At 32.9% G+C, this 26,761-nt stretch overlaps 1 protein-coding gene across 2 annotated transcripts in view; it reads left to right on the plus strand.

Annotated features, from left to right (window-relative positions):
* The first annotated feature begins 5,793 nt into the window (after positions 1-5,793).
* Positions 5,794-26,761, plus strand: part of LOC131672348 (BLOC-1-related complex subunit 6) — a 148,128-nt gene continuing 127,160 nt past the window's right edge. The window contains exon 1 of one of the 2 annotated variants that reach the window (XM_058949546.1): positions 5,794-5,965. In XM_058949546.1, coding sequence (XP_058805529.1) covers positions 5,876-5,965 — 90 coding nt within the window. In that variant the 5' untranslated portion in view covers positions 5,794-5,875. Of the gene's footprint in view, positions 6,035-26,761 lie in introns of both variants that reach the window. The other variant, XM_058949625.1, reaches the window with a different exon arrangement.

Below are 26,761 nucleotides of genomic sequence, written 5' to 3' on the forward strand. Positions count from 1 at the left end.
CTGAAACTAGATGAACTGGAAAAATTTTGCTGGAAAACTTATCAGTCATACTATAAACTCTACCCCTGGGCACGTAAGCTTCTGAAGCATGGCTGTGATATTTGTCGACAACTACCTCTGCCAGTAGCATTCTATGCAGAAGATGCCAATGAATCCTGGCATAAGTATTATAGACAAAACATGATTCGTCATGCTCGACAGGATAGTAGAGCAAATCGGATAAAGGATACATTCAATCGAGCTCTGTATGCTTCGGATCCTAAGATATGGCTGATTCTTATAGATCGTCGATTGAAAACTACATTCACAAATGATTCCTCCGATGTGACAGAATTTCTTGCAAATCCGTAAGTAAAGTAAAGAAATGCTTATTAATCATACTTCAACTAGAATAAAATATGCAAATGAAAATAATTTGCAGATCCACTGCAGAAAACGAATACGAATCCGACAGTCATGATTCCTATGTCAAATGAATATCAAATACTTAATGAAAATAAATGTTATTATTAAAAAAACTCATAAAAATTAGGCAGAAACTTTTAAGTTCAAATTTGGAAAGTTTAAAATTGTTTTTTCACTTTAGTACCTGCGATTCGAATTCCTTGTTGTAAAATCTACAAAATAGGATAGTTTGTATGATAAAAAAATTTTTTTCAGAAAAATGCGAGATGAAAATATACATTTTTTTCAAAAAATCGTAAGTTTGACCTTGAATTTGAAGGTCAAATTTGCATTTTTTCGCTCCCGGACTATTTTTCCCTGATTTGAAATTACTCAATCTTTCATTTCCTTTTTTCTTTTAATTCAAATTTAATATCAATCGTAAGATAATTGATTTTGTCCCTCATTTTATCAAAATAGTACACTGTGCGGCAGCCCGATCTGACGAGTCAAGAGAATCGGTCAGCGCCCTCACACCTGCAACCGGTGCTTCTGCCTTCTGCTCTGCGCTAGCTAGTAGACTCGGCGGCTTAGGTGAGCGCTTCGTCGATAAGCCGCGCCCATTCAAAGGTGAGAGTGTACTAAGAGCGCTAGAGCGGCGATTGATTGGCACGCTCTTAATCGTGTTAGCGCATAACTTGCTCACCTGAGTTTTGGTAGTAGGTTGAATGGGCACAGCACTCACACTTCCCACCGTCGATTTGCGCATTGTGATATTCGCTGTTTCTGCTGTTGTCGGTGGCTTTAGCGAGTTGACTCAGCAATTGTTGCAGGGGCCGTCCTTTTTATTTCCAGCACACTTGCTGTGCCTAGGTTGTTGGCAGACTGTGCCGTTTTTTTAATTTTCTGTTTGCAGTGTCCCCGCAAACAGCACACTTAGTTTCGCTCATGTTGCTCAAGCGAAAATTCCAATTTGAATTTGGCGGGGATTGCTGTAGCGGCGCTGTTGACGCTGGCGTAGGCGCTGAGGTGTCGAAATTTGCGCCAAAATTAGCGAAAAACTGCACAGATATTCTAACCTCTCTCCGGTGTAGCACTTGCTTTCATGGACTCCCTGGCTCCTTTATAGGAGTCCAGCAGTTGACACTTCTGGCACGTGGAGCCCGCGGGAGACCGGAAAAACCCGCAAAACATCCAACTCACACAGGTGCGATGAGCACGGAAATCCAGCCGCCGCTGTGGAGAGCGATGATAACACAACCAGACCACAGAGAAAGAGAGAGAGAGAGAGAGAGAGAGAGAGAGAGCGAATAGCAAGACAGGACCGGTTATTATCAAATCGTAGTCCTCGTCACAAAGAAAACATGGACAGAGACTAAGGATGAATGGATTGCAACGGGTAGCTGCAACCTTTTCCTTTATAACCAGTATTTTCATACTCGGAGAGTATTTTGGATTTTTTCTTTTCTTTCTTTTTACTATTTTCTCTTCTCGGAACTCAATCAAATATTAAAAGAGCAAGCTTGTGATTTTGATTAATTACAGCTCCTTGACCCTAACATACTTATATTCGGAAAATTAGCAACACAAATACCAAAAAATTCCTGGCGATTGGCGCGTTACGAATCCGTTGTTAATAAAATACCGTGTCTCTTGGTTACCGAGATATTGTTATACAACTTTTTTGTACTGTGAGATTTTTAAATAATTATATCTTGTAAACTACTAATAACCCAATAACTCATTTTGCCGATCTCTCCTAAATACAATGATCCGCGTGCAAGCTGAATAACGGCACTATTAAATCGACGCTCGTTACAATATTTTAAACATGTTATGACTTAATTGACATAAGTAGCGTTTCTCCAAAATAATTTGAAATATGTGCTAAATAATTAGTAGTAAGTTACTCCAAGGTATTTATTTGTAATAGTTTGTAAAAGTTAACAGTCGTATTTTTGTGCCAATTTAACATAACATACGTTTTCATTTTGTAATAAACATAACATACGCTTTCGTTTAGTTATGAGCTGTACATTGCGAGTAGAGTTATTTGATAAATAATATTATAAAGTGTAGATCAAACTTCTTTTGTAACCTTATGATTGATTCTATGATAAATGGCGTCGTTGCTCTCTTGAAACACTATCTTTATCAATATTTATCAATTAAGAATTATTGATCTCTTGAAATTAAAATATCAGATTTTCTACCTAAGTCAACTGCTACTTTTGAATGCTCCAAGAATCTATAAGGTCAAGGAGCTTCATGGCTTTGTATATTTAAATTTATTATATGTATGGATAAGTGGAGCTACAATGAATTTATGTTTCAACAGAATCTTCACATATTTGCTTTGATTGATTGTTACAATTTCTAGTGTTCTCACATTCATAGATTTCACAATATTTATATTCAAAGTACTGGTGGGCGTTGGATGCTAATGAAAACAATCAGCAATTCTATATGAACGAAATCGATAACATATATATTTGTCCATTTATTTGTTTTTAAGAAATGCAATCTATGTACGTACTAATATTCATTGATATTTTTTATTGGTCATGATTTTAATTTTATTCAGTTCATTTTTACAACGTAAAATAATTTCTTTTGTTTTTAAACTGCAGTTTGTTTCTTTTGTATCAAAGCCATTATCGAATTTCTTTTGATGCTTTTATTTCTACAAATATGATAAGTGAGCATTTTTGTAATCGTTATTGGTATTATTATTTCAAAATTTAAGAGTCAGATAGCCGCGATAATTAAAGCAGGTAACAAATCGCGCAGCGAAATCAAAAAGCGCTTGGGTGCTGTGTACGGTGACTCTTCTCCTTCGATGGCGACCGTTAAAAATTGGTTTCACGAGTTTCAACTTGGTCGCACGTCGGTTTTTGATGTGCCATGCCCAAGTGCTCCGGAAACGACTACCACGGAGGATATACGTAGATATAAAATATAACGAGGCGGTATGGTGATTCGCCCAAAACAAATTATAAAATAGATAACGGTGGGGACTTTATCGACTGAAATTAACACTAACTCATTACAGATTGTACATGAAATATGAATTATGTTTCGTAATAATAATTATATTTGACACTTTAATAACAATAAATAATAAAAAAGATCAAGTACAATTAATGATTATAAAATTAACTTTGATAGAGCTTTTCGAAAAATTCTTTGAATGATAACAATTAATTTTGAAGCATCTAAGATACTCTAAACTATATATTTAAACGTAGTTTTCAAAATCTTGGGAACATTTAAACATATCAATCACATTTAAATATTTAAATATCACAATTTAAATATTAATCATGAAAATATTTCATTAAGAGGTCGTTAAATTAAGCGCTAAGCGTTTCACAAATCTTTCAACAAATATAAGAATACGTTTTCAAAACGCATTGATCAGATACTAGTCTTTAGATATTCTGCTTGAAACGTTTTCAAATCATTTTTAAAACGTATTGTGTTACCAGACTACTGTATAAATTTTTCTGAAAAACAGTTTAATAACGTTTCCAAAACGTTGTCAAAACGCATTGTGTTATTAGCCTATACATTTCTTTGGGAGAACGTTTTTAAAACGTTTTCAAAACATTTTCAAAACGTTTTTAAATCGTTTTCAGAACGTATTATAATAGTTCATTGTATACTGGCAAACCTTATAAAAACGTTTCTAAAATGTATTCTGATACCAGCCTATTATAGAAATTTTTGATAAGACGTTGTGACACCTGTTTTAAAACGTTTGTAAATCGGTTTCAAAAAGTATTGTGATACCGGCCTATTGTATAAATTCTTATGAAAAACATTTTTAAAACGTTTTTGAAGCGTTTTCATATATTACGTTTTAAAAACGTTTTAAAAACTTTTTTTTTCACTAAAAGTCATCACCGTTTAAAAGTTTACCAGAAAACGTTTTTAAGACGTGTTTAAACCGTTTTGAGCTAATCGGGATTGTATGTGGCTCATGTTACACAATAATAAATCAAGTCAGTTCAAATCAGGACAAGGTAAATTAAAGTTTTATTAAAAATCATTAAGTTTATCTCATATGTTACTAGTTAACGTCTCCTGGAAGTAGTCTTTTAAAGATCTGATCAAATTTATGATAAACAATCTCAAAACGCTCAATATACCATTTATATTGCTTAATAATTATTTTGAAGTGACAGAATCAAATTTCAATCAATTTCGAATCTAATTTAGCATGAATTTCAGATTTTTCTGTTTTTGAGTAGTTTCAACTCACAATCAGTATGAGGGGTTGAAAAATAGTTAAAAATATATTCAAGACATAGTTTTTGACGTATTGTTTCTCGTAGAATTCAATTCTGTAGCCAAAATAATTTTATTTTCACTATTTTTAATTTTTAATTTCGAAAAACCCTCAAAAAACCTTAAAAAATGAGGTTTATCATCATGAACCTCAAAATATGCAGGGAAAGGCTATTTTTTAATTGCAGATTCGGATTCAGCATGGAATAACAATGATCAAAGTAAGAATATATTTAAACTGTCAATTACGCTACACACGCGCATCTTTCTATCTTTGTTCTATCTATCACATACGTTCGCAGTTCTCATATTTAGTCCTAAAACACTACCTATCCGCTTTGAACTTCGCGCCTAAACGTCATTTGGCGTAGACGTAACAATACAATTTGGTATTTAGTAAAATAATTTCCAGGGATTCTAGAGAGACTTATCGAGTGGTATTACTGACAAATGCCCCAGTAAACTCTTCAAATGTTCATGGACGTTTTCTATCATTTTATATTTGGAATAGGTACAGGAAAAAATGGTGAAAGTCTATGCTAATTTTTTTTAAATATCATCTTCAAAAAATATCATTTGTATGTGCTTTATCATTTAAACACAGAATCAATAGTTATATGTTATTTGCATTTTTAATTTAGTTTTACGTATTTATATGATTCCAAAATTCTCCATAGTGACGAAAAAAAAATTCATCTCTAGGATTCAAACCGGCAATCCTAACAATTCAAAGCAGAAACCTTAGCCTCTCGGCTAACGTGCTTATATCACTGTATAAATGTCAAAAGTTATATTTAAGTTGCCGAGAGGGGCTTGTGATTAAGTTTATGGTTATAGTATTTGGAATTTGAGTCTCTTGATAGCTGACTTATCACTTATGTCAACTCAAATCATATCGTCAACATAATTAAGCACAGTTTTAAAGCATAATTTCATATACGTTGTTGCATGTTAGTTGACAGGGAACGGTAGATAAAATTAACCTAGTACGCAGTACGAATGGTAGTCGCTAGATGGGTCTGACGCTAGCTAGTGTCAGCTATTCCGATGAGCGAGCCTGGCGATCTTTGCCGGTGAAAACGTCCCAGATTTCTGTTGGCCGGCCGTATGAGTGGGGTCTCCTTCTCTCTTACTTCCTGATGTGCACACACGGTGTGTGATTATGTTGAGCTGAGGTGCGACTTGATCGTAAATTCCAAAAATGAATCAAGAAAGTGGAAACAACTTTTCAAAGTCATTTGAAACTATTTATAGCAGTAAAATTGAAAATACAGATTACGAAGACGATAAAGTAAAGTTACATATATAATATGTATTATTTATTTATCACCTAAATTGAAATTTTCTTCTTGTGTACATAGTAGGTAGCAGATTATTTGAAAAACAAGTTATTGAACCTAATCATGCAGTATGCGTAATATTAAATTAAAGTTAGAATTACTTTCGAATTGAATTTTAAGAAAATTGTACATGCGTACATGTATATATATATATATATATATACACACGTGTGTGTGTGTGTGTGTGTGTGTTTGTGTGCGCGCGCGCGCGCGTGTAGGCAATTATCTAATAAAAAGACATGAACATTTATGCATATATGTATTTACAGCAAGATTTTTATCCTATAGAAAAATGAACTTTGTTTTTACATACAGACAGTTTTTAATTTAATAATTATACGTACAATATTAAGTATAGATACGTATATGACCACCATGAAAATAAATAAAATGATAAATATAAAAAATACTATTTGATTTAATTTTGAATTATGTCTTAATTTTAATAAGCTGTTACTTTATTAAATAATTGCCATTAAACCGATAAATATTCTCCATGTGTTAAATTTAAATTTTACACCAAATTGGACATTGATAATATATTGAATCTTCTTTAAACAAATATAAATATAGTTATTAAAATAAACTGAGGAATATTGATGTAAAATTTTTTGAATATAATAGCAAAATGAAAATTATACTTGTTTTCTACTTTTGATAAATTAAATCCATTGGTTCTTGTTAAAGTTTATATAATCTTATGCTTTATTATAAGATTACAAAAAGACTAAAAAAGATTACACAAAAATATCAAATTATATCAATTTTAATAAAATTCATGAATAGTTCTAAGAAGGTGAAAATTGCTTAGCATACTATTTTCTAAAATTAAATGTATATTATTTTGATTAAATTGAATAATGTTCCAATAAAATTGTGAATTTATTGTTTAGATTATTATAATAATTATTATTAATACTATTTTTATTATAATAAATGCTAACATAAAATTCATTTGTTATTATGAGTAAAACATATTTATAGTTGTAATAGTTTGATATATATACATATACAAATCAAATATCTCAATTTATTGGAAAACAAAGTTATGTAATAGAATAAACGTCAATATAATGCAAAATATGTGAATTATTATGGTTTGCCTTAATCTCAGTTTACTGTTTTATATATAGTTTCTAAGCATTGGAAAGTAATCAATATATAAACGCTACTCATGCTATAAATTAACTACAAAAAAAATTTATATATAAAATGTCATAAGTACGTAATAAATTTCATAATCATAAATATTATAAATACAATATCTGATAAATTCAATAGCTTATTCACATTTTTCCTTGGATTGATTATTATTATAAATTATGTACTAAATATCTTGAAGATTGTTATATTTGGTACAAATTAAATTATTCTTCTATTTAATTTTACGTATGTAATTTACATCTAAATAATAAGATAACGTATTGTTATTAATTATTTATCAGGTTTTAAAAGTAATGAAATCTAAATATAATATTAATGCTGTAAGTTAGTTTGTGGTAAATAAGTCATAATTTAAATAAATTAAATAAATTGTAGAATTTTCAAAACAGAAGAATTTCCAAATTAAATGAGTCTGAAGTTTGTATCATTATTGGAAAATGAAAAGTTCAAAAAAATTAAAATGATTACTTACTTTTTTTATTGCTTCTAATGGCTAATATAAAAGTAATACATCCTAAGCACAAGATTTAGTCTTAAATTTACCCTTAGGATATTTTTACATGCCAGACTATATAAATGTGGGATTAAACTGGTGTACTTTTTATTAACAAAAACCTTTGCAGTCAATGGAGACCTTGGTTGTGCATATTGGTAATATTTATTTACTTGCAAAGTTTCGTTTTTCACGCACCGTAAGAACCACCTCTACAGTCTATTAAAATGTTATACACAGTGAATTTTAAAGTTATTATTGTTGTATCTTTTATTAACATAATTATTTTGAATGAAAGGCAGTTTTATTAAAATATAGAATGGTAATGTCTGTTTGCATGCCAACCCTGTTAAAAAGATCCATTGAAAACCATTGAAGATATGTGAACGGTTTTTAATCCTCGATATTAATTGTAAAATTGACCATTGAAACCATTTCAGAATCTGAATAAGATGTGAAGTTATTGAAATCTATTGAAATCTATATGTTTAAAAACAATAGATTATGATTAATTTACATTGAAATAATAATATGACCATTCAATGAAAAGTTTTGAATGGATTTCAATCATCTCTATCGCATATATTATTCCAATCGTTGTGAATTATAAATTGTAGTATTAAGATCAAGGATTAAAATCCATTCCAATTAACGAATTAACAACCAATAATATTCTATAGTAAAAAACTCATTTAGCTGTACATGTGTTAATGGTTTCTTATAATATCCCATATATCAGATGTTGAATAGTTTTCAACAGCTTTAAATATTATTAAGATTTTTCCAATGAATGCTATTGAATAGTTATTGAATTAATCATAGGTAATAGCAAAAAATCTACTAGAATGAACAGATACTAATAAATTTTTATTATATTAAACTATTTGTTATTGTGGTTATATTTTTATTAATGTGTTGGATTTTTAATCGTTTAAAATAGTTTTCAATAAGAAAACAGCTCTTTAAATGAATAGATATGTATGAGAATCAATGCTTGTTAATCAAATGGAATCATTTTTAATAATAGTCAACAGTCATTTTTATAATCACTGTCTAAATAGATTTTAATCATTTTTAACATTTGGTTAAAAATTTTTTTTGGTACATGTTACTATAATTAATAGTATTTAGCAATAATTTACGTGAATAAATAAATGTCAATTTAAGGTGTTTTTATTGAACTATAAATCACCGGGAAAGACTGGCGGACGCTTAAAGTCGAGGCGTCCTGCGGGTAGCAAGTGCCTATCGGTCGGTGTTTAAATCTTTGTGGTTGCGGACGTTATACCCGTCGATCTTTTAGCCATGGACCGTAAGAGGATATACGAGAGAGGTAGGAACAGAAATAGGGTAGAGCAAGAAAGAGAAAGAACGATAAAAGTGTCCAGGAGCGTTGGGCGATGGACGGCAAGGAAGCTTGGATGCGGCGACGAGTTCGCGACTTAGAGGCTTAGATAGAAAGAGGTTTCGGAAAAGTGAGAATACTCTGTAACCTGCTATACGTTATACTCCAACTCTGAACTTCAAAAACGGACGGTGTCATACTTAACTTCAAAACTTGAACCTCAAGTAATCTGTGCATCTTACTCCTTACGACGATTACATGAAACCCCAAAAATCCTGGGCAAACTTACCCCCACGACTGGTTAATCTCAAACCATAAGAACTTTGGGCGCCTTCATGAACTTTAAATGGTTGGCCGTACAGACGTTTTTATTAGCTTAGTTCCCAATGAATTTGATGCCAGACCTACTGAGTTTTGTATGAAAGCGTTTCCGTTTTATTTCGAAAGATCTTTGTAAAGATTTACGTTTATGACTCGATGGATCATTATCTTCTCTCCTTAATGACCAACAATAGTCTGCCATCATTTTTTCATCACATCTACCTTGATAGTGCTGTTCTTTTCGATGGAAATCTTGATGAAACCGTTCGCCCATTTCTTCACTAAAAGCTCCAATATTATCTGGAAAGTGATCTTTTTTTTTTTTTTTATTTATTAGAGTATTTTCAACCCAGAAGAAGGGTTATAATGCTTGGAAAGTAATCTAAATGTGATTTGAGAAAATGCAATTTTAGGCTCATCATTTCAGTTTTGCATAGTTTTTCAATATAGTTGCCATTATACTCTTATATTTAGGATCTCAGTTGTTTCCTAAAAAATTTTCCGTGATATCTTTGAAGCTTCTCCAAGCAGCCTTTTCTACTGGAGTCATAGTTTTTTCAAACTCAACATCGTTCATGAGTTTTCTTATATCAGGCCCGACAAAAATGCCCTCTTTCACTTTGGCATCAGATAGTTTTGGGAATGCTGTTTTGATATATTTATAGCATTTACTTTCCAGCACTTACTTTATTGCATTTACTTTCGGGATCTAGAGCTTTAACGAATTGTTTCATCAAATCTAATTTAATATGAAGTGGTGGTAGCAATATTTTCTTTCTATCAACAAGGCTTTCTTTAACAACATTTTGAAAATTGATTCTCCATTCTTTTCTTTCGGACCAAGTTTTCAGTTTTCCAATGATTTTCTCTATTCCGGCTTTTCCACAAACAAAGGAAACACGGATAATTAGTATATCGCGTTTGCAGGCCCACTATAAGATTAATTACTTTAAAATCTCCACAAATAAGTCATTTATATAGTAAGTCTTATATTGTATCTTATCTAGAAGTAATTGAAAGTTTTCATATGATTCTTTGAGAGAAGTTGAGTGACAGATTGGAAGAGCTGCATATTTATTTCCATTGTGCAATAAGACAGCTTTCAAATTTTCTGTGGAAGAATCAATGAACAATCGCCAATCTTCTGGTTTATATAAATTGTCTAAATAGGAATTAATAAGTCCTTCAATGTCATTACAATAGACTAATTCATTTTCCCTCGTAAAGAACTTAATGTACATTTCACTTCGTCTTCTATAAACTGTAACTTTAGTTTTATAGTCCAGGAAATCTAGCCCAAAAATAGCCATTTGAGGTATAATTCTTGGGCCAGGCTGATTTTTTGTGAGAAGGTAGTAAAAATGGTATATAGTAAAATGTGACTTATCCGTAGAGTCAAATTTGACCTCGATTTTGTTTATAAGCCATGAAAGGTACGATTTTCGTAAAATTTCACGTTTTTCGTTTATAACTTTTGTCTGGTTGACTTTACAGAAAAAAAGTTAACATCATTTTTGTTCGTCTTTTCAAGACGAACAAAATGATTCCCTGCAAGACAAAAAATATTGACCCAGACCGATGTTATTGTTAAATAACCATTATTTATTGCACATTTAATTAAACCATAACCAGGAACTTTGGTACCTTCCGATTTACTTCAACCATTTGCTCTTGATAAGAGACAATCTGTGCAAAAGATCAAATTTCTGAGTTGAATATTTCTCGAGTTATAGCGTTATAAACAAATTAACTAATTGTCAATCTCAACAAGTCTGACGGTTATCCGTAGTTGCGCTAATTTTTTTATAGGTAGATTTTACCATAAACTATCGAAAGCCCTTATTATTTTTCCAAAAAACATAATTTTGCAACGTAGGGAATTTTTTATCTAAATTTCCTTAGTTGCAAAATAGAATATTAACAACATTTTAATACTTATGCAATATTTTCTGACGCTTATCGATAGAGCCTTGAAAGATCTTTAATTTAAAGCAAGATTCGTCGAAATTCATTAATAAATAAGGAAGCTACGGGCTCCCAAAGTTAACGGCTTATTGTTTAACAAATTATATGTGTAGCGAAAAAAAAAAATATGTCCGTAAACGGTACACGGAGCAATGTCATTCCGTGAAATATCAAGCTTTCGGTAAAAAGCTACATATGTTTAAATAATTCATAAAACCTCCGCAAGCAACCGAAATTCCAGCGGTTCTCGCTTGGAGAAGGAGTGGGGGGCGATCGATTTCTCATCTAACTACGAAAAAAAAACTCGACGCGCGCCTTCAAAATCGACCGCGCAACTTTCAATGCACTTTTCTCCGGAACTATTTATGATAAACACATCATTTTTTTTTTAATTTAGTACTACGCGACGAGAGGAATCGATCTAATTACATATAAATGACGACAAGTAGAAAATATTGCGTTTAATTAGTGTAAAGTTTTTTTTTATTTTATATACAATCATTTTACAATTAAACGACGTATATTATACAACACAGCATAAAAGAATTACATCAATTATTTATCAGCGCTTCTATTACTAATTAACTTAAATTTATTATGCAATTATAAATACAATAGATCTCATCAAATCATTTACTACTAACTACCATCGAAGCTATCTTACTAGTACCTATATTTTATTAAACTTTTTTCTTTTTAACGGGTGGTTCATTGTTATCAAGGGATATTATTTCGCTCTCGCTATCAGAATCCACTTCCATATCATAATCATCCATGGCTGGATCAACAGTAGCTATGTTAAAAAGTACTGGGGAAACGAAAGACGCAAGTTTCGCTGCTGCGATTATTGAGTGAGCAATCGAATTTATGACTTCATTCCAATCAGCTGGCTTTGCTTTATGTTTGGCTATGATGTTAAATAAATGCCTCCGTAAAGATTCCGGAACTAACTTATCACTATCTTTTAGAAATTGATCTTGCGGTGGATAATGTGTCATATCATAGTCTCGACTTTGAATATCTTTTATACAAATGGACGCGGAATCGTCAATTTTTTTTAAGCGTTCTTTTTCTGTATTGCTTATTTGTGAATCTTTGAAATTTTGTGCTAATAAAACTTTTGCTAAAGATATACGGGATATGATTATATCGTCTTTCCAAACTTGAATTATAAAATCAGATTGCAATGTTGTCATTAATTTATATCTTAAAGCCTTTAAATTTGGCATTTCGTCCACAACTTCATTTTTTAAAATATCGCTAAGGCAAAACTGAGCTTCATCGGGTTTGTTCATAATATAATCAATAATATTGTCAAAAATCTTTAGCTTCGGTACATCACATTCGACACTTGCACGCCTAGACTCGAACGGTGGATGTTTCTTACATTTTTTATGATAGCCTGCTTCAGCTTCAAGAAGACATGGAACCAGCGATATTCGATCAATAAAATCTCGCGCTTTTTCTAAATTCGCATACTTATTTAGCAAAGACGATCTATATTCTGTAGTAGTAACGCGCGATATAGTAATAGCCGCGAAACCTTTTGGATTTAAAATTTCACCACAAAAAAAACCATTATTTTTGAAGTCAAATTCGACGTTGATGCTACGTGTCGGAACGCTTGATTCTAATTTTATATTACGATGTGCACTGTACTTTATATTTTGCTTAGAATTGTATGATTTAGCGCAGCTAGTATAAACTACAATGCTCTCTCTATTGTTAAGAATCTCTGCAACGTCGTTATCTCCTCTTCGCTTGCTCGACTTGATTAAATTTTGAATACCTGCGCGTTTAACAGTGCTGATTGGAGTACTCTGCAAAGATTTTTTACACAAAACGCAGTTGTCGACCCACGGATCTTGTGTTGCTGATAACTCAGCCATGGTTTAATTGTTGCGAAGACTACGTCTGAAAAATTATTATAAAAATAACTATTAATTCAGACTGCTCCAAACAAAACAAATATATTTTTGATTGTGATTTTATTGTTTTCAAGTGTAGTCCTATACTTAGCACGGGAAGGCCGGTATAATCCACAGAGGGATAATCTGATCGGGTCTCTTACCTGCTTTCCCGGGCTAAGTATACGGCTTTACTGGAAAGCATATGGCTCCTTTCCTTAAAATTAAACGGTAGATGTATCTATTTGAACAAGAAGAGCAGGTAGAAAAATTCAAGGTTCCGAGAGGCATGGGCTCCCTGCGGCGCAGTGAGCTGCGTTGCATATATTGAAGATACTACCACGTTTGCCACGATAGTTTGAAATTTAAGTGCGACTAGTGAATTTTATGTATAATTTACTTTTATTTGAATCTGATATCTTACCTGATGCAAAATTGTTTATAAAACAAATTGTTTCCGTCGTAGTATAGTCTGCACTCCAACTCCAAAAAGATTTATTGCACTCCAACTCCAAAAAGATTTTCGAAAAAGCCGTTGGTAGACTGCACTTGAACTCCGAAAGAATAGTTGAGAAAGGCGTTGTTTTTTGCTGTGATATGAAATTATTTAGTTTGTAATTGCACTTTAAAGTTACATGTATTAATATGCACTTTCTATTCAAAACTTTGATATTTTCTAATTTTCGTTAAAATATCAGATAAACACGTGTATAACTTGTAGGTTAACGTACTTTAGTTAGAAAACTAAAAAAAACGATAAAATAAGTTATACTCTACAAATGCATTGTTAATTAATTAAGTTCTTTAGAAATCGCTGGAAATGATGAATCGATTTAATACATACAAGCAGATTCTTCAAATTTTCATTTCACAATAATATAACACTACAGAACAGTCACAAACAAGCATGCTGCTAGATCGAGAGCCACGCCACAACTGCTAGTGCCATGCGCACTAGACTAAAGCGTCGGTCCTTATAGGGCAGATGTCGGGGCCCATTCAAAATTTGAACACCTGCCTGCAACCGTCTTTCGCTTCTCCATTTTATGACCTAAGCCAGAAGTGGCAACAATGTTTTCGACTGACGAACCTTACCTGCGGCTGCTCGATGATTGGTCGAGCTGCGTAGTCTAGCGTATCACGAGAGCGAAATAATATCCCTTGATAACAATGAACCACCCGTTAAAAAGAAAAAAGTTTAATAAAATATAGGTACTAGTAAGATAGCTTCGATGGTAGTTAGTAGTAAATGATTTGATGAGATCTATTGTATTTATAATTGCATAATAAATTTAAGTTAATTAGTAATAGAAGCGCTGATAAATAATTGATGTAATTCTTTTATGCTGTGTTGTATAATATACGTCGTTTAATTGTAAAATGATTGTATATAAAATAAAAAAAAACTTTACACTAATTAAACGCAATATTTTCTACTTGTCGTCATTTATATGTAATTAGATCGATTCCTCTCGTCGCGTAGTACTAAATTAAAAAAAAATGATGTGTTTATCATAAATAGTTCCGGAGAAAAGTGCGTTGAAAGTTGCGCGGTCGATTTTGAAGGCGCGCGTCGAGTTTTTTTTTCGTAGTTAGATGAGAAATCGATCGCCCCCCACTCCTTCTCCAAGCGAGAACCGCTGGAATTTCGGTTGCTTGCGGAGGTTTTATGAATTATTTAAACATATGTAGCTTTTTACCGAAAGCTTGATATTTCACGGAATGACATTGCTCCGTGTACCGTTTACGGACATATTTTTTTTTTTTCGCTACACATATAATTTGTTAAACAATAAGCCGTTAACTTTGGGAGCCCGTAGCTTCCTTATTTATTAATGAATTTCGACGAATCTTGCTTTAAATTAAAGATCTTTCAAGGCTCTATCGATAAGCGTCAGAAAATATTGCATAAGTATTAAAATGTTGTTAATATTCTATTTTGCAACTAAGGAAATTTAGATAAAAAATTCCCTACGTTGCAAAATTATGTTTTTTGGAAAAATAATAAGGGCTTTCGATAGTTTATGGTAAAATCTACCTATAAAAAAATTAGCGCAACTACGGATAACCGTCAGACTTGTTGAGATTGACAATTAGTTAATTTGTTTATAACGCTATAACTCGAGAAATATTCAACTCAGAAATTTGATCTTTTGCACAGATTGTCTCTTATCAAGAGCAAATGGTTGAAGTAAATCGGAAGGTACCAAAGTTCCTGGTTATGGTTTAATTAAATGTGCAATAAATAATGGTTATTTAACAATAACATCGGTCTGGGTCAATATTTTTTGTCTTGCAGGGAATCATTTTGTTCGTCTTGAAAAGACGAACAAAAATGATGTTAACTTTTTTTCTGTAAAGTCAACCAGACAAAAGTTATAAACGAAAAACGTGAAATTTTACGAAAATCGTACCTTTCATGGCTTATAAACAAAATCGAGGTCAAATTTGACTCTACGGATAAGTCACATTTTACTATATACCATTTTTACTACCTTCTCACAAAAAATCAGCCTGGCCCAAGAATTATACCCGCAAATCCCTCTTTTTCCTGGACTATTTAGGTAATAAAAGATTCCTCTCTTTAAGTCTTGATGTAAAAAGCTCAGCTTTATCTTTTGGAAGGTTGAGATCTCGGATTAAATCGTCTAAACCAGCCTGATCAAATAGTTTAGGATTTTTATCACTAGAGCTGTCATCTGAAAAAATTTCTTCCTCTTTATCAATATCCATTGGTTGACTTATTGATTCATCAATATTTTCTTTAGATTGATCTATGATCCCTATTTCTGCTGGTGTTACGCTGCTTACCACAGGGTAGGTAATTTTATCCAACGTTTGCTTATTGAAACCCACTGTATTACATGAGCAGAAGTAGCAATCTGTATCATGACCTTTGGGCTCACGCCAAACAGTTGGTTTAATGACAACAAGGGTCTCATTGCTACTCTTATCATTCCACCTAAGCATTGTTAGTCTACATGAATTGCCAATTGAATTAGGTACCTATAGTTTGTCTAAATTGTTTATAGTAATCTCGTAGCATTTTTTATATAGATCTTTGATTGAATCATTTATCAATCGACGCTGGGATTTTATTTTAAATTTCCCACAAACGTTACAAAACGTATTAATTTTTCGTGAACAAGGATTTCTTGAACTCATTTTGCTTAATATACTAATAATATTAACAATAATAATATTATATAATAATAGTAATAAATGGAAGAGTACTTATAGAAAATAAAAAAATATATGCGATTATCAGGAAAAAGGACTGTCATCCCACCGCTCAATCGTGATTTGTTAACCTAAAGAAATGAAAGTCTTCTCAATAGTAAGCAATTGAAAAAACGTAATCTCGATTATATAACACAGTCCTACAAAAATACCTTACTTTTTTGCACAAGCAAACCATATATGTTTTCTCAAAGAATTTTTGGCGCTGAAACCAAATCCGGCCTCTGAATTGCTCCAGCACGTCAGGATTTTGAGATATCTTAATCTAAAAGTGTGAAAATAGCGATTTTTACCTATATTTGAGGTTATATAGCACCACGAAATTATCTACACTTAAAAAACTACAAACGACATATTAAAGAAGCATAGTCCTTTTAAATGCCGTTGAGTTTGCTCAGTTTGCTTATTTTTTCTTTGAAATATTAAATTTCAAAGTTTTTCATTTCATGAATATTGTACCTTTCAGAACATATAGCTTTGAACGTTTCGTCGTCGAATTTTGTGTCAAGCGTCTTCAATCAATTACTGTTCTACAACAAAATTAAGATATATACCATGGACAGGCTAACGCAACTTGAACCTAAATTACGTCATCCCCACGAACCCTTACAGCCCTTAGAAACCACCCCTACCTGAGGAGGGGTATATCAGAGACAATGTCAATGAGATATTCATTTTTTTACAGAAAAGCAGTTGATTAAACTCGCTCTACCAAGGGTTAGGTGGGTTAGCTTGCTTGAGGGGTTGGTAGAGGGGGTTTTTAAGGGTTGTAGGGTTTTCTGAGGATAGAGTACATCAAGGAGGCAACAGGTAAGCCTATCTGGTTGAGATTTTACGTTCCTCATAGAAAAGCAATTGATTAAACTCGTTCTAACCAGCGTTAGGTAGGTTAGCCTGCTTGGGGGTTAGTAGGGCGGTTTATGAGGGCTGTAAGGGTATCTGGAGATAGAATACGTCAAGGAGAAAATAGATAAGCCTATCTGTGGTTGAGATCTTAGGTTCCTCATAGAAAAGCAGTCGATTAAACTCGCTCTACCCAGATTTATCATAGGTAGGTTAGCCTGTTTGAGGGTTGGCAGGGGTGGTTTTTAAGGGTTATAAGGATTTGTGGGAATGATATAATTTACGTTAAAGGTAGGTTAGCCTGTCTATGGTATATATCTTAATTTTCTTGCAGAACAGCAGTTGATTGAAGTCGTTTAACATAAAATTCGAGTATGTTCTGAGAGGTACAATATTTATGAAATCGGAAAAATGTTCAATATGTATTTTATGAAATACTTGTCAAGAGTAATGCCTAGTACGAATACCTCAAACGACAGTAATCCATCATTAGAAAGATTTAAGTAAGAAGCGATTGAAATCCAATTCAGAAAAATATTGGGACTGAATATCCCACAAAGTTTTTATGTAGTAAAACTGAGAACTTCACGATATGATGTACTGTTTTGACTAGATTATCCGTTTAGATTACTCGTTTTTTGAGTTATTGGATTAAGTTATTTGGTTATTGAGTTGTTGAATTATTGGGGTTACTAACGATGAGAAAGCTACACTTCGATATAACTTTCAAAGTAGTAAGAAACTGAAGGTTCTTCAAATTTCTGTTCAGAGTTGGAGTTTACCGTACAGCAGGTTACAAAGTCCGGGGGTTGGGTTAAGGAAATTAGGGTTTCATGGTTCGGGGGTTACAGCGTTCGGGTCTGGGTTGGGTTATAGTCTAGCAGGTTACAGGATTCGGGGGTGAAGGAATTTGGGGTTATGGGCTCGCAGGTTATAAGGTTTAGGGTCGCTTTAGTTTCAAAATTTGACTTCGTATTCGTGATTAACGACCCCAAAAACACATGTATATATTTTTTCGTATGAATGCGTTCACTTATAAAACTTCAAGTTCACCATTTTGGATCCGCCATTTTTTATTTTCAAAATCTGACCTTATATTCGTAATCAGCAACCCTGAAAACTCATATATAGATTTTTTCAATCGAAAACGATTACTTTTAAATTGGGCTTATATAGGCTCACATATGCAATATAGGCTGTTTTAACGTTGTTACGAAACTACGAAAATACTTAACTTAAATCAATGACATCTCGATGAGAAAAAAAGCTATCGTAAATTTGAAATATGGATTTCAGAGGGGAAGAGTGTTCCTGTATGATGCTGTCACCCGTTTTTGGAAAAAAAATTTATTCAAGATGCTATGTAACCTCAAAAACCGCAAAAAACAGTGTTTTTTGCACTTTTAGGTTAGGATATCTCGGGAACCTAGGGCGATGGAGCAAGTCTGACGCCAGTTTTGGATTCAACTCATCAAATTTCTTTGGGTACAGCATGTCTGGTCTCTGGGTCTGGACTTTCATCAAATTTTGTTGGCCTGTGTTATTGATTGCAACGATGTGCCACATTTACAGCTTCGACTTTTCCGTATGTTTTCTAATAGCCCTTTCAAAAATGTTAGGAATATACGTAAAATTGAATCTGAAAGTAATTGGGTGACTCTTAAAACCATACATGATATTAAATGCAAGGTCATGTTAATAAATGTAAGGAATACTCGTTATGTTTCTTAATTGAAGTTATTTCTTATTGAAGTTCAATAGTGTAATAAAAAAGTAACCATGTAGAATATATTATTATTACGTAATTCTTTGTAAACTCTTCATGTCTTACATGAACAATTATGTTGTTAAAGGAATATGTAATAAAACATCTTTGTACAATTTATATGTATTAAGCAACAGATTTTTCTCAGATTTATATTGATTGATTATTATTACAAATAATTGAATACTATTTAATTATATTAGAAATACTTGAAAATTATTTAAAATCGTTCATTCAATTCTTTAAAAACCTATTGGTATTTTTGTATACCTGCATTCAATTTTAAATAGAATAGTTACCATTTAAAGGTTTGTTTCGATAATGTTAATAATTTTAATAAATTCATTAATGAATCCCAACTGCCTTACCCTAATTAAAATTTCAATCTAATTCTACTTTTCTTGCCATCGTAAGATACCATACGATTAACACTGACAGTTGAGGAAAAGTTTCACGTTACTAATGTTGCAATGATCGAATACGCTCGCATTAACTGTTGAAATGTTTTTTTATTTAGTTCGAAAAACTAAGATGACATCACGAGGTTTTTCCAGTTGATTTCCAGTTTTGACTGTCCATATATGACTTGTATTCATAGGCAGCATTGGATACTCATATAATTCCCAACTACGAAAACTCATTGGAATGCTTCTTTCTCTTTTCAGAAAATTAAGTAGACGAATTTTTCGAGTATTCGATGCAGTAACGTATGGCATAAGCCATTCGATGCGTGTTATATCGATCTTGAACTTTTCGATGATTGTTTCTAAATCCACTAATTTTGTTGTTTTAAATCACTGTTTGATCGTGTGAGAATTAGTTCACGTTTCATGTTTACCAATACTTTAAGATAATCTTCAGCAAATCCGAGAATGAAGTTTAAAGGGATAGTGACATCGAAATATCCTTCGTTGTTGATTATTTTCTGATCATTTTCTGTTATCTATCCGGCATTTTCAGCAATCCAATTTTGACTTGGATTAAGTGATAGCCAATTTTTCATAATAGTTGTTAGACCAACGTTTTTACATTTATCGATTTCTATCGCATTTAGCTCATAACTAATTTCCTCAAACAGGTGACAAATGGCGTTGTTCACAAATAGAGTATTCGTTAAGACTGCATTCTCGTCATCGCACAATCTACCACAAATACGCAATGAGCTACAAGATGGTAAAAGACACAGATCTTGATGTTGGATTGATATGCGAATTTCATCGCTATTTTTGAAAGATGTGTTGGTGTATGGTTGATGAGTATGAATCTCATAATGAGCCAAGGATTCATCAAAGGTGACGGGTAACTGTATTTCTAGAACGTTCTCCATTATTTCGTTGAAAGTAGCAAAAAATAATACAATTTACTTTCCACCAGAAATTACTTTTAAGCCGAGACTTTTTAAGAACTTTATGCTTTGATGCGTCAAACCTTCCGCTTTTCGATGACGATTGACACTCGGAATCCGCCGTGTTGTCGCTTTTACTTTCAATCAACGACTGATGGTTGGTTTTTATATTTTACTGCTTATGTAGCCATCACTACTGTTTAAATTGTAAACGATTCCTATCATGTACTTTTCAGGTGTAATCTAATTGTTATCAGTTCACCTCGAAAGTTTATTAAATTTCCGTTTTGGTCAACGATGAGTAATTGTAAATTATCTATACACTTTAAGGTATGTGGGAGATAAATCACATTTGAAGGAACTTCGATAATTTTATATCCTGGTGGTACTGCAGGAAAAAATTCATAAATATTGTGAACCTTACTTCCATTCATATACTCGTATGCACCTGAAGTAATGTTACACTCGACTCTCAGAGCATTTACTTTGAGAATTTTTACTGGAAGATCCGACTGGTGAGAGTAATTTTTTTTTACGCCGTGCAAATTCCAGTACTCAACCAATGGAATTTTGTGGACGGAAATCGATATCTTCTGAACTTTCAATTACACAACGTAAAGTATTATTGTTCTGTTTCAGACTCACTGTTATTTGAGCCTCTAAGGTTTTTCGAAGAAAAAACCCCGCACAAAACCAATGGAAAAATACTTTCGGTTAATTTAAATCTTACACTGACAAATCGATAGTTCGTAACATACTGATCAAATGTCTCCATGGGTACCATATCCGGAAACTCGTTTTTTAGGGACAAATCAAGGGTGTTAGCTCCAAAAATACATAGTATACGTCTTAGCCATTTTAAGACGACAATGATATGCTTTTATTGAATGCATGTACATTGATTTATATTTTGTGGACATTTGAAAGTCGATGCACATATAAATACTCACAACCTCTTTCTCTGATCCGTATATCTCTTTGTTTTACGCGAAAGTGATAGTGTACGGTGACCCATTCTCAGCCGAATCCAGGATCAACGGCGTGGACGTGATGGGCGTCTGATCCCTGTGTGTGTGTGTGTGTGTGTGTGTGTGTGTGTGTGTGTGTGTGTGTGTGTGTGTGTGTGTGTGTGTGTGTGTGTGTGTGTGTGTGTGTGTGTGTGTGTGTGTGTGTGTGAGAGTTTATGTGTGTGTGGGTTAGTTCATGTGTAATTATCTACGTGTGTTAGTGTTTGTGTGTGTTATTCATTATGCGTGTTAGTGTGTCAGAAAATGCACAATGAAATATTGAAACTCGACTTTTTATTGAGAGACTAGCCCAGGAGTAATCGAGTTTGAATATTTCATTTCACTTTTTATATATTTCATTTCACTTTTTCACCACTAGATAGGAGTCTCACTCTCTCTAGAACTTTTTGTTTGCCATAATCCTTAAGTAGAACCGTTTCGTTATTTTTTTCAATATGTGTCTACGAAAGCGACTACTTGTTTCGTACTGACGATGGCCGGTCAGTAGTCGTAAGCCGATACACAATTCTATATTTTTAAAAAAACATTCCTTTTTTTCTAAAAATACCAACTCTTGCCATTGTAATCTCAATATGCATGGTTATGAGGCTGCCACCACTGCAGTCCACCATTGCAGGATATTGCGGAGAAGAGTTCGTGGCTTGTAGAGAGATCGTTGTAATATTTCTTTTCTCAATTCTTAAAAATAATCTTAGTTTAGAATAAATCCAGGGCAGTCTTCTTCAGACTTCCTTATTCATTGTTATTTGAACAACGTTTATTAATTATACACCCAGAAATAAATGCTTACGCTGTTGATTTACATGTCTTACAATGTATACTGGGATACAGTAGAATACAAAAAATACAAGTCTTCATCGTAGAGAATAATTAACTGTACAGTACTGATTTTATTTCATTGCAAAAGAATATAATTATTTCTGGTTGTTAAAATGGCTAATAGATTTCGGATTCCTTGCTATATTTGCCCTAACGCTTTACATGCTAGAGTAATGGTACGTTTGGCTAACGCTGAAGATGACCTTCTACGAAAAATCGCTTTTACAAGACGCTTGGAGAATGGAAGACCAGAAGCTCCTATTGATCTTGAAACTCGGATCTGTAACAATTGTAATATAACAATACGCCGTGAAATTCATATGTTATAGGCTGATCCCAATTGCACTCGACTCAATGTTCTTTCTCATCGTACTAATAATGAATGTTTGGTGTGCCATAGACGTATTAACATTCACAGATTAAGTTTGCAATCCAGAGTTCATATTTTTGTAGAGCGAAACATTTACGTGCCAGCAAGATACTGTTGCTGTAATGAGCATTTGGATGAAAAGGGTTTATTACCACTCAATATTATTGAAGATTTCAGGTTCATTAATAGACCATACATTTTGAATGGTCCAGAATTACAATCATTTGTTCAAGCGATGCGTGAAGAAATTGTGCATAGCCCTGTACGCAGATATGAAGATGAACGCACTTTCACAGATGAACAATTTGCAGCTATTTCTCCTATTTCAAAAGATAACTTTAATGATCTTTTCACATACTCTGATCCTGTCATCGTTCCAGGTGGCCATTGTTATGTGTCTAAAAAAGACCTTCTATGTTTCCTGTGTAAGGTAAAACAGGGTCTTTCGGATGAATTTTTATGGGTAATGTTCCATTATTCTTCAAGGCAAGCTACGAGTTTAGCAATCAGTACAGTTCGACAATCGTTGATGACGAGATTTGTAGATGAGAACATAGGGTTTGGATCAATAACAAAGGAGGAATACATAGAAAGACATATAACACCATTTGCAAATCGCTTGTATAATGCCACACCTGAAGAACCGACGGCAATTGTGTACAATAATTGTACTTATCTAAATATTGAAAAGAGTTCTTGTTTTAAAGCCTTGCGTCAATCGTTTTGTGTTCATAAGAACAGACATTTATTAAAAACTGCCATGTTTGTAGCTCCAGATGGATATATACTTGATATTCAAGGACCTTATTTTTCGAATGCCGCTAACAATGATGCCAGAATCCTTTTAAAAGAGTTCCAAATGGATGTTGACGGAATGCAAAGATGGTTTAGAGCACAAGACATTTTCATACTGGATCGCGGATACCGAGACGCCATTCCTATTTTAACGGATATTGGCTTAGTTACATTGATGCCACCTTTACTTGATCGTAATCAAGCTCAGTTCTCAACAGAAGATGCTAACCAAGCACACACAAACACTAACACACGTAGATAATTACACATGAACTAACCCACACACACATAAACTCACACACACACACACACACACACACACACACAGAGGGATCAGACGCCCATCACGTCCACGCCATTGATCCTGGATTCGGCTGAGAATGGGTCACCGTACACTATCACTTTCGCGTAAAACAAAGAGATATACGGATCAGAGAAAGAGGTTGTGAGTATTTATATGTGCATCGACTTTCAAATGTCCACAAAATATAAATCAATGTACATGCATTCAATAAAAGCATATCATTGTCGTCTTAAAATGGCTAAGACGTATACTATGTATTTTTGGAGCTAACACCCTTGATTTGTCCCTAAAAAATGAGTTTCCGGATATGGTACCCATGGAGACATTTGATCAGTATGTTACGAACTATCGATTTGTCAGTGTAAGATTTAAATTAACCGAAAGTATTTTTCCATTGGTTTTGTGCGGGGTTTTTTATCAATATCTTTAATTTAAGATTTCATTTGAAACACTCATCATCATCATAGTTTTGTACAGTTAGACAGGCCCTTCTTTTTCTGATATGTTCTGGCAACTTAAAGTAAGAACCAGCTCTCGTAGGTTTGTATTTACTGATATTGACAGTTAAATGTAGTATAACGCGAAGAGACCACCCTGAATCTTGCTCTTGAAATTCTTCTGGTGCTGATAGGCTCTAGTACATTCTCAATATACCATTGGTTTATATTCGTAGTTATGTATATCGGCGTCATCTTAGTATTGAAATGCAAATATATGTTTCGTTGGCATTCTTGGTAACTGCATACTCAGCATCTAATACAATATTCACTTTTATATTGGTGTGACGGCTAGCCGTAACTTAGTTTTTTTTATATTTAATTATTAAATATGACGAACGGAGTGGGAACCTTCCTGATTTCCCACGATGAAAACGCATTCGAAATATAAACTTTGATAGTGGCCCGAGCCTGCGTACTCAAGCTTACAATCAACGCTCTATCCTGCTTTGTCCCACACGTATGTGTTGACAGGGGCCTACGATCATCGCGTATGCATCGTAAAGTGTTATCACGGTGATAATGGAAGGGGACCATAAAAATGCAATCTATTTTTTTTCCCCACCGATTTTAAGAAAATATCCGTAATATTAAATAGATTTTCATCAATTTTGTAAGCTATTATAATGCGCATCTTTTTGTCACCGAATAACCAATAAATAGAACAATAATGTATTTTATAATAAATCGTAAAAGGTTTATATTTTTCTGAATGTTTATAATAGTCACTATGTATCGTCATGATTAATTAAGTTTAGTACAATTATGTATAAGTAATTATAAGCTAAAGCGTTACTCTTGCTCTTAAAAGTGGCACTCCGAGAGCCATCTCTGGAGAAAAGGGCCCAAGTTAAAAAGGGACCGCCCTTTCTCTCTCTGAAAATTCACGCCCACAGACCAATAAAGAAATTCTGGATATGATTAGAAAATTTCCCACCAACCCAAAATTTAGCCGTTATCGCTTCAGGGGCCTGAGGAAAGGGATTTCCACCCAACCACCCACGGCTTATAAAAAGCTCTGTACAAGGCTGGAGAGCAAGTTAAGTTAAGTTAAGTTAAGTTCAGTTCAGTCAGTTAAGTTAGAGGAAGTCAAGTTCAGATAGAGTAAGTGCGGAGTGAGCACCAGGAAGTCCGTAATAAGAAGTTTTTACCAGTGAGCGAGTCCCGGAGCAAGCATCAAATCACCCAAGTATATTCAGAGCATATAGAGAGAGAAAGAGGCCAAAGAGCAGAGAGAGAACGCAACATTAATAATAACTAAATTGATAAAATAAAAGTAAGTAAAATCTTAAACCTGGCTATCCTTTTCTTTCTTTAAGTAATCCGCCTTTCTTTTGGAAATTCATTAAGCGTGAGTCTGGTGAATTTCCATTAAAGTCCCTTAAGAACACATTAAGCGTGAGTCTGGTGTGTTCGTAATAACATTTGGTTATTACATTCCCCGTTAGCATACAGTTTTCTCAACGCAACAATATTGCTCGTCCCGGCTTGTGTGTTACACGATAGCCAAATCAGAGCAACCCTGAGTTTACGCTTGCTCCAAGCGTACCTGAGAGTGACCCCGACGTCACATAAAAATTTTGGAGGCCCCGGAGGGATTAAATTGTTGCAAAGAAAACTGTTAGGGTTTTCCTTTCTTAAATTATATCAGTGATCAGTTAGAGTAAAAGAAAATTAAGAATAGATACTACTTAAAGTATTTTATTGAATTTGAAATCTGTGAAGAATAAAATAAAGTAATAAAATTTTTTTTTGAATAAGAATACAAATTTATTAGTCAGAAAATCACTGATTTAATTGAGAAAATAGAAAATAAGTTTTGTGTTAAACAAGGAGATAGGTTAAATTGAAAGTGAAAATTAATTGGAGTTTATTTGGATTGAACTTAGGAAAATTTTGGGAAAATTAATGGGAATTTATTTTGTAATAAAGAATAGTGAAATAATTTAGAAAATATTGAAATTTGAATGAGTAAATTAATAGAAGAGTTAGAGAAAAATAAAGAAAATTAAGTTGTTTAAGAAAAGAGTTTGAAAAATATTTGAAATTTGAAAAAAATTTTCAGAGAAGAATCATTTTTTATGAAAGTAAAATTATAAATCAGAATAGAAAATTTGTCCAAAGAAAAGTCTTCTTTTGTGCCTTGAAGAGAGAAATAAGAATAAATGCTTATTATAGAAAAAAGAGGGTTTTGAATTTATGTTTTGTTCTAAAAATTGTATTTAAAAATAAAAAGGTTAATTTAGAAAGATTGAAAATAACATACAGGAAAATTTTTTTGAGATAATATTACGAATCTTGTCTGAGTCGGAAAGAAATACATTAGCAATAAAAATTAATTAGAGAAATTAGAAATCCTGCGGAAGAAAACTTAAAAATAAATAAATAAATAAAACTCGGAGTAAAAATAAAAGAGTATTGTGTTTAAAAGAAATTTAGGAAATCTTGCTGAGAAAAATAATATAAAAGTAGAAATTTTGAAATAAATAATTTTGCAAACTAGAAAAATTTAAATAAGAAAATTGCCTGTTATAAGTAAAATAAAT

This window comes from Phymastichus coffea, unplaced genomic scaffold, assembly GCF_024137745.1.
Source record: "Phymastichus coffea isolate CEN01 unplaced genomic scaffold, Cenicafe_Pcof_1.1 PCOF00001, whole genome shotgun sequence".
Lineage (NCBI taxonomy): Eukaryota > Metazoa > Arthropoda > Insecta > Hymenoptera > Eulophidae > Phymastichus > Phymastichus coffea.